General features: G+C 31.0%; 4 protein-coding genes across 4 annotated transcripts; 3 read left to right on the forward strand and 1 right to left on the reverse strand.

Moving 5' to 3' along the window:
- Nucleotides 1–2,365: 2,365 nt before the first annotated feature.
- On the reverse strand, nt 2,366–2,683 carry Tsp_00072 (GDP-fucose protein O-fucosyltransferase 2). The gene has a single exon (XM_003375825.1). The coding sequence runs from the start codon at nt 2,681–2,683 to the stop codon at nt 2,366–2,368; it is 318 nt and encodes a 105-aa protein (XP_003375873.1).
- A 1,568-nt stretch (nt 2,684–4,251) lies between these two features.
- On the forward strand, nt 4,252–7,850 carry Tsp_00071 (GDP-fucose protein O-fucosyltransferase 2). The gene is made up of 10 exons (XM_003375826.1): nt 4,252–4,290; nt 5,398–5,500; nt 5,842–5,876; nt 5,965–6,105; nt 6,472–6,528; nt 6,586–6,674; nt 6,734–6,815; nt 7,332–7,481; nt 7,534–7,783; nt 7,831–7,850. Exons 1-10 carry the CDS (start codon nt 4,252–4,254, stop codon nt 7,848–7,850), a joined length of 966 nt encoding a protein of 321 aa, XP_003375874.1.
- Nucleotides 7,851–9,878: 2,028 nt separating this feature from the next.
- Tsp_00070 (GDP-fucose protein O-fucosyltransferase 2) lies at nt 9,879–14,652 on the forward strand. Its single transcript, XM_003375827.1, is given in 16 exon segments — nt 9,879–10,001; nt 10,334–10,444; nt 10,493–10,645; nt 10,691–10,804; nt 10,861–11,067; nt 11,126–11,199; nt 11,345–11,474; nt 11,596–11,936; nt 11,961–12,411; nt 12,479–12,646; nt 12,743–13,183; nt 13,265–13,555; nt 13,649–13,759; nt 13,823–13,939; nt 14,194–14,430; nt 14,446–14,652. 16 exon segments carry the CDS (start codon nt 9,879–9,881, stop codon nt 14,650–14,652), a joined length of 3,276 nt encoding a protein of 1,091 aa, XP_003375875.1.
- A 641-nt stretch (nt 14,653–15,293) lies between these two features.
- Tsp_00069a (putative ubiquitin associated and SH3 domain-containing protein B) lies at nt 15,294–15,633 on the forward strand (the record flags this gene model as incomplete). The annotated part of the gene is made up of 1 exon (XM_003375828.1): nt 15,294–15,633. A coding segment is annotated over exon 1 (340 nt), but the record flags the coding sequence as incomplete, so codon positions are not given.
- Between the last annotated feature and the right edge of the window lie 814 nt (nt 15,634–16,447).

A 16,447-nucleotide genomic window follows, 5' to 3' on the forward strand; every position in this document is an offset into this window, starting at 1 on the left:
TATACTATATTATGTTATATTATAGTATATTATATTATAATATATAAACATATTATATTATACTATATGATATTATATTTTATTATATATAGTATAGTCTATTATATTATATTATATTATATTATATTATAATATACCATATTATAGTTATAATATATTATCGTATAGTATACGATATTTATATTATATTATCTTATATTGTATCATAGTATATTATATTATAGCATATTATATTATATTATATTATATTATATTATATTATGTGATACTATGTTATATTATATTATATTATATTATATGCTCTTATGTTATATCATATTATATTATATTATATTATATTATATTATATTATAGGATTTATATTATATTATATTATATTATATTATATTATATTATATTATATTATATTATATTATATTATATTATATTATATTATATTATATTATATTATATTATATTATATTATAATTATATTATATTATATTATATTATACTATATATTATTATATGTTATTTATTTTTATTTTTTATTTATTTTCTATTTATTTAGTTTTATGTCATGTTAAGCATTCCCAGAAATAATTTTGCATTAAGATTACTGTTTTGAAAACATTTACTCAGCATTAGAAGAATTTATAACTTATAAAATAAAATGGAAATGTTCAAATTTAAATGATTCGTTTCTCAATCAAATAATTGTTGTGAAAAATGTATAAAATTTTGATTTTTCAGATTTTATAATAAGAAATAGATAATTTTATAAATTACCATTTACTATTAATTATTAATTTAATGAATAAGAAGTTTCTTTGCAAAACCATTGCCTATTTCAAATAAAGATGAACTGCACTATTAATTTGATAGATTATGTGCACAACGATATTTCAGCAAAGAATTTTTAAGAATTGAGTTGCGTTTATTTAAATACTCGCAGAATGACATATTTTATAAATTTATTTGTGCCTCTGAACATTGTTTGCTTTCTAAGAAACTCAGCTTTGCTTAATGTCTTTCCCTCAATTAGGATTTGTTTAAATATCTGGAAAATAAACATTTTGCATTAAATACATAAAAATTAACAAGATTTAGTTCGTTTTATTTCTAATTGCATAAGTAAATTATTAATGAAGATAATGCCTTATATAAAAGGAAGAAGACAGTTATAAAGCTGATATTAAATCAGTTATGACGAATGAAAGTAAGTTTGATTTTGATCTACTGATTTATCTTAAAATAATGTTAAAATAGTGACAATCTCGGATAGGTGTTTTTATTTCAGTAATTCAATTATGCAGGTTATTGAAAAATTTTACTTATGTAGCAATTGTGCATGTGAACAGAACTGGTGAAAATTGCCAAGCAAACACCATTGTTCAGCACATTTCAGTTGTGAACAGTCATTTGTGAACTCTAACAGAAACAATTTTATGGTCCGTGACTTTACATCATATTTCACCGTGCAGCATTTTTTTGAGCATGGTCATACATATATTGGTACATTCTTTGCACATCGCCGTGTCGCTCAATGCCGCACGATGTGATCTTTAGTCGACATTAGCTGTTTATGTGCACAACAAAAAAGTAATCATGATCAGTTAATTTCCAAGGAAGAACAAGAATGTTCTTTTGATATCTTCATACCACGCTAAGTTTAAAGTAGACGACCAGTGAGATGATAAAAGATCAAACGTCATCAATGGCTATACTCTTGGCAAAGGAGGCGTGGATAACATGGCTGCAAGAATAGATTTCTGCTGTAAAAGAAAGACCAACTCCATGCTGATTTTGTCCCTCATCGATAGCGTGTGCAGCAACAACGCATTTGTAAGTCGAAAATCAACCCAAAACCGTTGCCATTCATATCAAAAAATATATATGTATAAAACATATATGCATGAAATCACTAAAATATCGTGTAGCGCTTGCATTGAATAAAATAAATCATTTATTCGTAAAATTGCCATTATTTCTCGAAGAAATAATTAGTTTAACATCATGTAAATGGATTAAACATGACTTAACTTCGAGTGGCTAGATATGTAGACAGATGCCAAGATTACGGTGAAAAATTTGCCGCCTAGATGAGGGTCAAAATGCCCTGAAATCCACCCACATTGCGATGACAACTCCATTAAATGCAGGGGTAGCCAAAGTGGTCAATATCGACTTTTTGGGGTCGAATTGGGGTCGATGAACTCCGGGATCGAATATGAACTTTGAAATTCCATTTGAGAAATTTATTTCATGGTGAACTATTTTGTAACAATAATTTATAATTTTCTGAACTATTAAGGGACACCACAAAAATTGAACAAAGCAGCGTGGTTTACATCTAAAACTCACTAATCTCCAACCTTAATGACAGCTAGTTTATGAGTGTTTCCACTACACCCTGTTCTACTATAAGGAGCAGGAGCAGTTCATAAAACTCGACATAGCTTTTGCTTGCTTTTTTGTTGAACCGATTTGTTAAGACTACTGATACAAGAGATCCTGCCGCTGGTTGCTTAAGACGGGTAAACTGAACTTGTGCTGAGAAGCAACGACGAATCATGACATATGCGCGTGAATACAGCAGTGTCAGGTATACGCTGGAGCAGTGTCTTGAAGCTTTATTGTACCTAACACATTCCAGGTGGTGGTTTTGTATAATATTTTGCTGATTGCTTTTTTTGTTTTTCATTGTTTCTATTTGCTATTATTGATTGCTTATATTTGTTTATTTTACCTATTATTGTTATCATCTGTTATTTACTATCGTTCATTAATGATGTTATTCTCTGTTATTTACCGGTGATTTTGTTGTTGCTGAGCATTGAAAAATGAAAAATTATTTTGCTGTATTTGTTGACCTACTGCTATCTCATTTCATTAAACTTCATTTACTTACCATAATAATAAAATTTAGAAAATTTTTTAAATTGTATGACAAACACTGCTTACTGAAAACCGTCAAATAAATATTTAAAGAAAAAGCAGCTATTATACCAATGATAAAACAACTGTATTTGATAAAAGTGACATCCAATATACTAATGTTATGTAATCAATTGTTACATAATCAAAACATTTGTACCAATAAAATAAAAAATATGGTAACTCATCAAAACAGAATAATTTGAGTCATGGAAAAGTTAGATGAGAGAGCCAATCTCATAGCGCTATAAGTATGCAATGAAAACCCATGCCATTACCATCCAATGAGAACATGATTTACAACAACCAATTAGAAAACCCGAGCAAAATTCTGACCGCTTTGGACTCTCCAAAGCTTAATCAGTAGTTAGCGTTGCAATTTTAATCGTTAAATATTTTCATAGTTTCAACAGTGATTTTTAGTGCCATTAAACATGAAGTAAAATATAGTGTATACGGTGGTAAAGCACAAATGACAAAAATTAAAACAGTACATTGCACAATTACTGCACGTATAAATAATGCTCGAAATATATCATTACAAAGAAAACAGCCACTGTACCAGCACAAATTTAAAATCGATTATTCAAAACAGAAAATTGAAAATTGAAATCAAATGCCTTAGTTAGTTTAATGAATTGCAAGCTTGGTAATGCAATTGCTACAAGACAACCATGAAACGCTCATGAATAATGAAAAATGACCGATCAGTTGCTATGAATGACAGGTTACTTGAAAAGATATGCATTTCAAATAAAATATTTATATATAATTAGATTCGAATTTGAATAGAAAAATAGCTAGGGTTGAAATACGACAAATTTGAACAGTGCAAACAACTGCATCTTTCTTTTATAAAAACATTTTTCACTATTTACCGAAAAAGACTGCAAAATGCAAACATTACCTATCTCCTAAAACTTCAATCCAGCTGAACACTGTTAATAATAATTACTCAATTACAGAACTGCTTAAGCAAGTCGACAAAAAATCCATGAAGAGTGAGGTAATTAGAAAAAAAGACGTTACCATTATTTGTGCAAATATTTGATTATAGTTAACATAGCTGGTGAATTGGAAAAGTGGTTGCATTTTTTCAGAAAATTATTAGTTATATTAGAAATGCGCTTTGTTTAATATGCACTATTATGTTTATTTTACTATTTGCCGTAAACCTCGCACTGTTATGACTATCAGTTTAAGTACTTTTTACATCAGCCATATTTGAGAATATATTAGCCAAATTTATGCAGTCTGTAGAAAAGCAAATATTACAATGATATAAAAGACTTTAATTTACGACTAAAGCAAGAATTATACAGAGAAACTTATTAAATGGCTCTACATTCACTTTTTTCATTGATTCTTACACTGGTATGTTTAGCAAATTTAAGGTATTTGAAAAACAAATGTTAGGATTCTTGTTTTACCTTGTCTGATGTGATATAATACTTTAATGTTACTATTTTGCCTTCAATGCCTTTAATTTATAAACTGTAAATTTAGCGTTAATTGCTGATTGCTTAGCCATCCTAAATTCTAACTTATAAAAAATATAGTTGCAAGAATTTCTTTTTGTCAATGCACAGTCGTGTAAACTTTTAAAATAATAAAGATATACTAAGTATTTTTGGAGAAAAATATTTTTTGGAAATATATGACATCAACAAAGAAAGAACTTTCCTAAATCATAACTAGTGAAAGACATGTAAGCTTCATAGTACTTAACTTGCTTGCATTTGATATTTTTAAAAAGTTTTTCGTTTATATATATTGTTATATTGATATATTGTTTTTTGTTTTGCTTGTTTTTTGCACTGTATACCATATAAATAAAAACAGGATTAATTTCCGCATTAAAATTCCATTTTTAATGAGTAAATTAAAATTAATTTTTGAGCAATTAATTCGTGTCTGCAAAGTCACTATTAAATATTTACCTGATGAACAGTGATCATTAAAACTGTATTTTAAATATAAGAAAGAAAGAAAGAAATATACAGAGAACAATTTTTGCTAAATTTTATAAAAATTATATTATAACTGCTTTATAATGCAGGTGTTCAAATCAAAATTAACTTTCACTTTAGAATGGTAGATGTTTCTGTAATGATGAAATAATAACTCGATTTGAAATTTTACAATACTGCTTGTTTTTTTCAACTGCACTTTCAAAATATATTGAAAATAATTTTAATCAAAACTAACGCCTTCGTTAACAGGCAAAGTTAAGAGCATTTATTGAAACAAAACAGTTTAGCGATAAAATGATAAAATATTTTTTGAATATATTACCAGATCTTATTGGACATTTTGAATTGTTAAAGTTATGGCAACTAAATTGCAAATAAAAATGTGAACCTATAAATTCAAGCAATTGAGCAAATTAAAATCATTTAAAATCAATCATGATACAAGATGACAATATTTTAAATTTTTAGGAAGTGCTTTATAATTTAATAAGTTACTTTTTACGTCTAGAGCCGAATGTCAGCTGCTAAATTTGACAATGAGACAATTGAACTTGCAGAGCAGCTCAGCGTACCTATAAGTGGAAAGATTGTAGAGTATACCAAAAGTGAAAGTTATTACAAAATTTCAAAACTAAAGCATGCAGAAAAATGCGAAAAAGACAGCATTTATCTGTTTTTACTGGAAATGGAAAAAACTGATTGTTCAATATATCAGGCATGAATTTTTCATTTTTTGATTTTAAATGCTTTGGAAATTTTAGATAATTTAAAAAATAATTTTAGTATTTCTTTTGCAAATATATGATTATATTTTGATATTATATATATATATATATATATATATATATATATATATATATATATATATATATATATGTATATATATTAATTTAATAAGTATACAGTAGAAATTGTTCATAGCAGTGTTTAGCATAAATGTTGAATTTTACAGTTAAAAAATATGCTCTATTAATCATTTCTTCTCTAGTACGTTATATTTAATTCATTCGGTTATTTTAAAGTCAAATGAACAAATGAACATTAATTGCATTAAAGAAGTGATGTTTAATTCTAGATTTGGAGCGACAAACCAGAATCTGAATGCAATACACCTCTTTTGGCAAAAATACGACCTCTGAAATGTCTTATACTCGCCAAATTCATAAATAAAAAATTTGAAAATTTCCATGGGATTACGTGTGACACTAAATTGAACGTAATTTTTATGTGATGAATTTTTTCACAATTATCATAATAATATTTTGATTACGATGACAATGATTACAAGTTAAAAATTATTTCATTATCAAATGTAAAGAATATTTTGAATGGCATTTTTAAATTCAAAAAATAATCATTTTTGTTTTACATATTTTAAAGTACAATCTCAAAAATCATATTATAAATTTATATTCTTGCTTTTGAAAGTTTAAATAAACACTTTTGAAGTATAAAGAAGTGGAGTAAATAAAGACTAAGTATGCATATCATACATTTATGATATTTAAATGCTTAAGTAGCTTCCATGAAGTTATGCAGCTGGAAGATAATTTTGAAATAAATTTATAATTGTCATTTTTAGATGAATGTAGAGAAAAATGCTTCATTATGTGATCTGAGCTGGCGAGAAAGTTTAAAAGTAACTTAAAATGCTTGAAACAATTGTGCTATTAATGTTGACAGCTTATTAATTAAGACATATGCATTACGTATACCTGAAATAAAACGTCCGTGGAATGAAAATTTATTTCTATACGTACCCATGTTGACAAATATAACTGATAAGTATAAAACTGATAAATGTAATAATAGCTTTATAAAAGTTTTGTTTTGCTCAGTTCCAGTAAAGAAGACAGAAAGCATCCCATTGGACGTACAGGTGTCGCCGGTCAAGGAAATTTGAACAAATTAGGCTGGAATCTCCATGTAACTCTCATAGTATACAAGTAAAGTTAATATATCATTATCAAAACTTTTGTTATTCCATCACTATTTATATAAAAAAGGCATAATTAGCTAAAAAATAAATTGTAGAAACTTTAATTAAAAGCACTGCAAAATGAGAAGATAGTAAACGTAACAACATTTTCAATTGTAAATTTCTAATTCTAAGATGTTATGTGTCACTTGCTTTGTAAGACACATTTTTGTTTTAAAAATTTTTTTGCAGCATTAAGAGTTTGTTTGTTTAGACGTACAACGTATCCATGTGTTTTATCGCAGAGAAGAAATGATGGTGAACTACATTTGCCTACTGTACGCATTACTTTTACTATGCAAACAATCATCTAATACAAACAATAATTAGAGCATGCATTAACTGCAATTAATTTGGAAGTTCATTTATAAATTTGCAAAAATGACATTTCTAAATACCAACTGCTGTTTATTAAAGTGCTCCATGGTGCAACTATTCTTTAAAAATGTTTTCTATTCTTTTAGTACTTTTTACATAAAAATACCATGCGTGACTATCCGTTTAACAAAGAAATGGCGGACATCATAAAACAGGGCTTCCGAAATCACAGCAATCCTTCAATTAAAGAACGCGCTAAAGAGCTTTTTGCTGAAGCAAAAAGAAGTACAAATACGGTAAATATGCATTATTATAGTAAAGTACAAGTGAGGCAATGATTACTCTTAGATGGGCAAAATGAAAGCTATCGGTGATTCAGACACTGATGATGCTTGGCTGGAAGAAGTAGTGGCCGAAATAAGGCATAATCAGCATGTTCACTTGGGAAACATAAATTTTACACCAGAGATGAATTCTCTTTCTCTGGAATGGAAAAGAGTTACTGAACAGATTGATGAATACATAATGGAACTGAAACGGAAAGCCGGAGAACATTATCCTGAACCATACCTTACTGAAAGCGAACTTAATCAGAGAGGTTTTAAATTAACTGAAGTAGGATGCTGAATTATATTAATATTGCAGCTGAAGTTAACGTGCAATAACTTTTAATGAGTAAATGAATACACGAGCAAATGTCACAACACGCACACACACAAGCACTGACTCTAAGCGGCGTCTGGAATCAGTCTGGCCTGCCTAATACATAATCCAATCGAACTACTTTTGTAGCTCGTTTTCTTGCTAGATTTCTTCACGGTACATAAAAATTAACAAGGATTTTTAATTTTCTTTTTGTTTTTATTATGATTCATTTCTTTGGCTTAAACTTTATTTTGCTGTTATTCATATCCCTGTTATAACTGATGTTTTTTGGCCATTTATTTGAAATTAATTTCAATAAATTATTTTTAAATTTATTATTTAAATAATGTTATTTACTCCTTATTTGTACAATTATTTGCATTTCTCCAAAATATTTTTCCTGAAAAGACAAGTAAAATGATCCTTGTTAAATATTTTAAAAATTATTTGTTGCTTCAACAGTTGAGACTGACGTAGGAATCTGATGATCCGTCTTGATTTCAATTATACGTAAATTTAGCAATCAGTGCGCTAAAATAAAGCTTGTTCAATATGAGGCTAATTTTGTTTTCAGCTATTACATTCATCACGGGAGCGCGTTTACAAAGGTTTTTGAATTCTACTCACGCATTTCAAGCAAACACTTCATTCAACTCGAATCTGAATGCTAGAATCAGGGACAATTTTTTCTTCGTGTAATCTTATTCGTCTGACATTTCATTGGTTCAAAATAATTTTACTGTAATACGACGTCGTACAATTATTATTTATTGTCGGCTTATTAGCCTTTATCAGATGGAACTTTATTAGCTGATAATTTTTAACATTTTATTTGCTAATAATTCCTGATTGAAATATTTTTAAATGTTGATGAATAATTTTGAACTAATTTAGCACAAAGTAATGACTTACTGTAATAAACAAAGTTGTTCATTTTCATGTATTCTACTGAAATGTGCGCACTGAGAAAGCACTGTTAATGTTAACGGTGAAATGCTTGCTGTAAATGATTATACAAGAAGTAAGTTCTAATTAAAACTCACCCAAGCTAATGTGTTAATTCTGTACAAATACAATGTACAACAGAAAAGCGGATAAACACCACATAACCGTTATAGGAGCTCTTCCGTCTCCTGATTGCAGAGCAGCGTGTCACAGAAACGTTGCTTCTTTACGTAATAATATAACATCTTAATGAAATATTAATTGCATTATTAAGTATTTATAATAAAGAATTTTTAAGTGGACTTCAGATTAAAAAATGTTTTAATGCTTATTAACAACTTGAAAATCACTATGTTCACTGTAATACAGTAAATTTATACTTTATCGTTGTAGCTTCTGCTGTTGAATAAATTGAATGCTTGTTTATTAATAAAATTGAAATTACAGCTTATTATGTTTATTTTGATTGTTTTAAACATGATTTGTTTTGTTTTAAAAATAAATTATTCTTATTATAGACAGTTTTAAAGTTTTGCTTTTAATCTAAATTGTTTTTTTTCTTTAAATAGCATGGATGGATTTACATTAGTCATAGAATAACATATTGTGTAGCGCTGAATATTTTTATAAACTTGTTTTTTCTAGTTAGGTTGTTTATTCCTGAATGCCAGTACTAGATTTAAATCATTTTGCTTTGGATATCCTAAATTGGTTTATGTAATATCTTTATTATTTTATTTAAATGTCTGTTATTTAGTGTCACTTGTTGATGTTGTTATATATATAAAGCATCAGCATGTTGCTGTTTTGCATTCTGTAGCAAAACTGTTGTATAACACCATATTCATTATTGTTTTCATAAAATAGTAAGTGCATCAATGTTGTTTTGGAGTAATTAGTTAAATGTGAATTTATTTAGTTTACTAGTAATTTCTTTTAATTTACATAAGTTAGTATTTTGTTTGGCAAATGTAGAAATAGTCAATGATAAATCATTTAGTTATAGTTTAATATTGTGATATATGTTATTTAATGGCGTTTAATACTTAAAATATCTGGTTTTAAACATGTTTTGTATGAATAGGTTCGTGTTGGAATTTTGAATGGCAGCTATTAGTGCTTCGAAAGAAAATGTTTTGCAACACTTCCGAAACTTAGTCAGTTTGAACAGAGATATACGAATGCAGGCAGAAGCACATCTTGTTGCAGAAGTTATCAACATTTCGGTATATTCTACTATTTTGTTCTGTAACTTTTGAAATAATGCTGTTTTGTAGTAAATGTTTTGAATGTATTTTTTATAATTAGAATTGTTTGACATAAATTTAAAGTTTTGTTACACAGGTTAAACTTTTGAAAGTGACCAGATTTGGTCGAATTACTTATATTTCTTATTTGCTATATTCTTTTGTATCTGTATATTTTTGTTTAGATTTTATTATATAATCATTTGAATTTTAGATTATTTGGATTGAGATGAGTAGTTTTTTTTGGAGTTTACACTGTACAATTTGACAACGAATATAATTATTACATTTGTATAAATTTATTTTATAAGAATGCGGAAGAAAAGCGTGGCATTATTCAGTATTGTTTGAAGCGTTTGATAGGGGGATTATCATCTGCAAGAAAAGCAGCACGCCTTGGTTTTGCTGTAGTTTTAAGCAAGGTAATAAGTACTTTTAATAATTAAAATATTTAAAAGTTTGTGTTGCAGCTTATAAGTGCAGTTCCAGAAATTGAAATTGCGAATGTGCTTCAATTGATGAAAGTTGGATTACCATTCCATTCCAATAGTGAAGGCAAGGCTAATGCTTTGGGCGTTTTGATGGGAATTTTAGCAATAGTGCAAGGTGTAAACGCAATTCAGGTAAAAGTTCTTCAGTTTTATTAATTTTTTCACAGATTTTTTTAGGAAAAGGAAATAATGTTTCTTCAGTTTTCGGTGGAAAATTTATTGCAAATTCGATCGCAATTTCTTCAGTTTGAAGCACTATGTTTGCAAGCTTTCTCTCTAATTTTGCAGAAGGTATGTAATGTTGAATAAATCGGAATTTGATTTTATTTGGTATTTTGAACATGTAGAGCACTTTGAAAAGTTTCAAGAGAGAAATTTGGCCTCGAATTAAGTGCACTGTGGTGGATGATTTTGATGATGAAAATCCATTCTGCATTTGGTTGCTTTTCAGTGTAAGCGAACGGTTTCCAGAATTTGCAACCAAGCATTTACCTGCAACTTCTGAAGCGTACTTCAGTGACGAATGTTACTCGAAAATGTTGAACGCAATGCGCGTAACTGATTTCAATATTGCTTTTCTTTCAGCTTGGAAATTGATGGCGTGTATTTTAGAAATATGCCTCTTTGCATGATGTGCTTCATCCTTTTAGTGCTACTGTTCTTCAAACGGCTATGAAGAGTACAAAGTTTCAATCTTTCTGGAAAACTGTCATAAATGGTGGTATGTGATATTATTTGTTGTTATTTTTCAGTAATGTTAATGAGTGTAAAATTTGATAAGCTGTTTTAATGCGAATCAATAAAACAACTTAGAATATTTAATGTTTGAAGATTAACGCTTAATAATAAAGTGAACAACGAGATTTTTGCGCTTAAATTTGCACATGCTGAACACAAGTTATCAGCATTTGACAAACGAACTGCTCTAGGACTGCTCAATAATTTGGAAGACAAGAAGTCGGTTGTTTGCGGTTTGCAGCTAATTATGAATTTTCTGAATGGAAATCTTCATCCTGAAATGGTAGTCGTTGTGTAAATTTGAATAGAGAGCAGTTTTATTTGCTTTATTTTTTTGACTTTAGATTTTTTCTGTGTTTACTGTAAATCTGTTGCAATTTGTTTGGAAAATTTCTGAGGTTGGATCGGAAGGGAACAAAATTTTAGCCCAGACAAGTGTTGCTATATTGAAGAAGCTTTTCCATAATGTGGAAGCATGCGGCAGTGAATGGCAAATTGAACTGCTTGAACGTGTAGCATTGGTTTATTTTGAAAGTGGACGCAGAAGTCGAAATTGGCGGCACCTGGTTCCGTTGTGCAATAATTATTCGGAAATGGCAATATTGTCGTGCTTCAAATTTATGGAAAAGCTCACGATGAGAAGCAGACGTGAGCAGCTTATTGCCAACCAGCAGAAGATGCTGTTGTTTGTAAAATTGTTTTTTCAAAGCAACGAGAGCAGCTGTGAAATTGGTCAGCACGTTTTGACTTATCTGTTGTCAGTTATGCGAACGTGTGAATTGGAAGCTGCAGTGCAAGAAAGTGCAGCTTGTTTGAAAGCTCAAACAAGCGCTGTGTTTTTCAGTCTGCTCAATGATCGCTTCTTCAAATCCACCGTCCGAAGGCAACCGACAATTGCAAAAGAGCACTGTGTGGTATTTTTGAATTTATTAAAATTTGTCAACGATGAATGGATTCGAAAAAGTTGTGCCAAAAGCGAAAATTCCGACCTCTACCAGTCAATATTGAACGAGGGGAAATTGACCACTGGTCAGTTGTGCAATGCATTTTTGCACAAATCTGACGACAAGATCGAATTCGCCGCTCCATTTTTGGCACTTCTGCTGGTGTTGTTGTTGCGTTCAGTTGTCGAACCGCTCGAATATTGTGACATACTTGAAGTATGCTTTCATTTATTATTATTTTTTTTATTAATAAATTATGATAATTTTTATTTTTCATCCAAAGGATGTTCTGATATGTTACAATCGTTGCAATGGTATTGTTGAAAAAGACGAAGATGAAGCGAACGACTCTTGGTTGAGCGTTTTGACTGATTTATTTTTGGAATTATTGGCAAAACCGAAACGGGACTTTTGGAATGTAGTTCTATTTGCATTTACCAGCTTTGCTCCAGTTATTGGGATGAATCAGATAGATTATATTTTTCAGGTTTTATTTTTAAAGCATTTAATGTTAATGTTGTTGTTGTTGTTCAATGACCACTTTCAGGTGATTTCTTCCGATGACACGGCTATTTTGAGCTGGATGAATGAAGAGGATGAAAATTTGGAAATTTCTTGCTATAGTCACGCTGGAACAAACAGTGAAGATTTGGACGATGCGAATGCATCGGAAGAACAAGATTGGACCAATGGTGTAGACGAGAAGAGCAACGACGATGAAAATGATTTTGTGAATTTTGAATTTGAAAAAAGTTTTCTTTATATTTATTTAAATTTGTTCATGGTTGCGCAGGATATCAACGTTTCTGATATGGATGAAGAAGAAGAAAAGATGGCCGACGAATTGCTTCAAAAATTGCTTTTCAAGAGGAAAGAAGCGAAATTGGAACAATGTCAGAGGACCCTTCGTTTGAAGGTGCTTCGGATGCGCTGTTTCGACTTGCTCCACGCGTACGTTGTCTATGGCCAGGATGTTGTCGTTTTGGCGGTATGGTGTCTTGTTCGTAAAATTGTCAAGATGGAAGCTGCTTCTTCAGGTCACAATTTCCTTTCTTTTTTGTTTTTTTAGCAAATGGCTGTAAAATTATTCGATTTTATTATTATGGCTTCTGTCAATTTTCGTCGACAGACCGATTTGTTGAACAGTGCCCGTGGGATATTGTTCACTTTGAAAAAGTGGAAGAAGTTCAAGTCGATTTCTGAAGGACCGGAAGTTGCGGATACTATTTTGCATGCTTTGGAGCACGTGCAACTGTATCTGTCCGAGACTGAGGGAAAAGCGCTGGTCAGTGATGTTGAACTGGTGTTGAAGTTCCTTTTCAAAATCGGAGACAAACTGGACGAAACCACCGTTAAAGAAGTCAGTTACTTTGTCGATCACTCATTTGTTCTGTTATACGTGAAGTCAACAATTTTGCAAAATGTTCAGCATAAAAATATCACTATTTTCTAGCGGTACGAATCCGGCATAGCATCTCTGCTTGGAAAAGCTGTCGATTTGTATTGCAAAATGCCCTTTGGTAGAATTGACATACTGTTGTCAGTGGCTCTTCACAAACGAACGGTAAAATGGTGCTTAATTGCGTTTTTATTTTATACAGTTTTCACTTATTGATATTTTTCACAGACTTTGTTGTTTGACATTTTGCCGAACGTTGTTCAACATGCTTTCGACAAAAACATACACGAAGCTGCTAGAGCGAAATGTTTGGCGTTGTGTAAGGATTCTTTGACAAAGAAAGCAGTAAGCGGTTTTCTTTTTTTTCAGCTTTCGTTCAGTTGATGCTCATGAGAAGCGTATTGTTCAAATTGATTTTTAAAACAGTAATGACGAGTAATGAGCAGATGGGAGATCGATAATGTTTGCTTGATTATTAATATTTTGAGTTTCATAAAATACAGTTGAGCGAACAGTGTGCTGTTGTTTGAAACGATGAACATTTAGATTGTTTCGGTCAAATTTTGGTTAATTACAAAAAAATTTTTTTTATTGCTTAGATTACACTGTTTTCCAAGAAAGAACGTTTGATAACTTGGCCGAAATTTTGTCAAACTTTAAAAGAACAATTTGGAATATGGCATGATGAAATTTTTTCGACGTCTGCGCAAGATGAAAATAAGTCTGCAATGAAAAAGAACATTCTTTCGCCAGTGTATTTTGCGGAACTGATAGCGTTGCTTTTGAAAATAGTGAAATTGAAAGGCTTTGTCCAGTTGAGCATGTTTGCTGATGAGGTATTTTTAACAAAGCTACGCCACCTTTATCGCCCCAAAATTTGGAAGATATGCCCGGCTTATAAGCTTTCGGTTCATCTGCGCAGTCTCAATATTTCCGAAGAGCCACACAAAATTCTTGCAGATATACATCGGCGATTTCGATTAGAACTAACAAAAAGCATGACGATGAATTCAAAAGTGATCAGTGAAATTCCATCAAAAAAACCAAAATTAGCGTGAAATTTTCAAAAAAACATAGCATTAATGCTGTTGTTTGTCGTTATTCATTGTCAAGAGTAGATTAATCATTAAACAGCATTGTATGTATAGCTAAGATTGTTTTAATGTTTGGTTCGGTTGTATTGCAAGAGAAAAAGTAAAAACGAATATATCATTTGAGGTTTGAAGTTCTGGTTCTGTTTTGCTGGGCAGAAACGAAGTAATACCAAAATGAAGAAAAGAAATTGAATCGAAATTAATGTGCATTAATACAACAGTGCAAAAAATCAGCGATGGCATGAAGCGTCGCAAGTTCAACATGTACTGAGATGTTTGCAGTTTCTACTGGCTTAAAAGAATGCTCCAAATGTTCAAAACATTTTCAAAACAATAAATTGCATGTGTACAATTCAGTTCAAAAAATAACTGTTTTTTAATGTTAATAATACTTTAATATAATTATATTAATATGCAAAAATAATACTTTAAACGTTTTCACAAGTGAATAATGCACAGGGCACATTGTTTAAAGTACACTAAAACTGGAGTTTAAAGCCCTTTAAACATTTGTAATGAGGCAAATAAAAATAGCGCTGTGTTCTCAAAGCTTGTTCAGTGTTGTCAACGTTTTCATCCAGTTCGTTGGCTTTTGACGATCTGCAATGGAAAACCCATCTCAACCGAAAAAAGAAACGCAATCAAGCTCGAATCAAGCGAAGCTGAAAAAAACAGTAAAGTCGGTTACTCAGCCTAGCGGACTAACCAAAGACGATTCCATCGATGCAACTATGTCGGCAATGACGAACGTTGCCGGTTATTCTATGTTGTATTCAATGGCTCCTGATGCGAAGAATAAGCAGCAGGAAATTGCCGCAAAAGCGCAGACGGTACAACATTTACCAGCAGCGCAAACAGAGGAAAGTCCAGTACAGAGCAAGCCTCAGTCTACAATTACAAAGCCTACCAAGACAGCAACACCACCAAAGCAGCAAACTGATGTCAGTAGCGTTCATCCTACTGTGTCAGAAATGACAAACGCTGGCGGTTACACAATGATGTATTCAATGGCACCTGATGATGATCAGCCGAAGGTGCCCGCAACTGATGAACAGAAAATACAAACCCTGCCAACAGCGGATCAAATTGATAAACAAGCACATACTGCTATACCCCAGCCTGAATCTAAAATGGAACCAAAATCTGCGAAAGATCTAAAATCAGTAACACCACCAAGGAAGGAAGCAGATGTCACTTCTGTAGACCCTACTATGTCAGCAATGACAAATGTCGGCGGTTACACAATGATGTATTCAATGGCACCTGATGGTGCTCAACCGAAGCTCCCCGCAACTGATGAGCAGAAATTGCAAACTGTACCAGCAGCAGATCAAGTAGATAATAGGGCATTGACTGCCATACCTGAGCCAGAACAGAATTTGACACCAAAATCTGCGAAAGATCTAAAATCAGTAACACCACCAAGCAAGGAAGCAGATGTCACTTCTGTAGATCCTACTCTGTCAGCAATGACAAACGTTGGCGGTTATTCAATGATGTATTCTATGGCACCGGATGAAAAAAAACCGATATCCCCGATAACAGATGAACAGAAAATGAAAGCTCTACCAACAGCAGCTCAAGTTGATAATAGGGCATTGACTGCCATACCTGAGCCAGAACAGAATTTGACACCAAAATCTGTGAAAGATCTAAAATCAGTAACACCACCAAGCAAGGAAGCAGATGTCACTTCTGTAGACCCTACTATATCAGCAATGACAAATGTCGGCGGTTATTCAATGATGTATTCTATGGC

Source organism: Trichinella spiralis (genome assembly GCF_000181795.1).
Source record: "Trichinella spiralis strain ISS 195 chromosome Unknown Scfld4, whole genome shotgun sequence".
Classification (NCBI taxonomy): domain Eukaryota; kingdom Metazoa; phylum Nematoda; class Enoplea; order Trichinellida; family Trichinellidae; genus Trichinella; species Trichinella spiralis.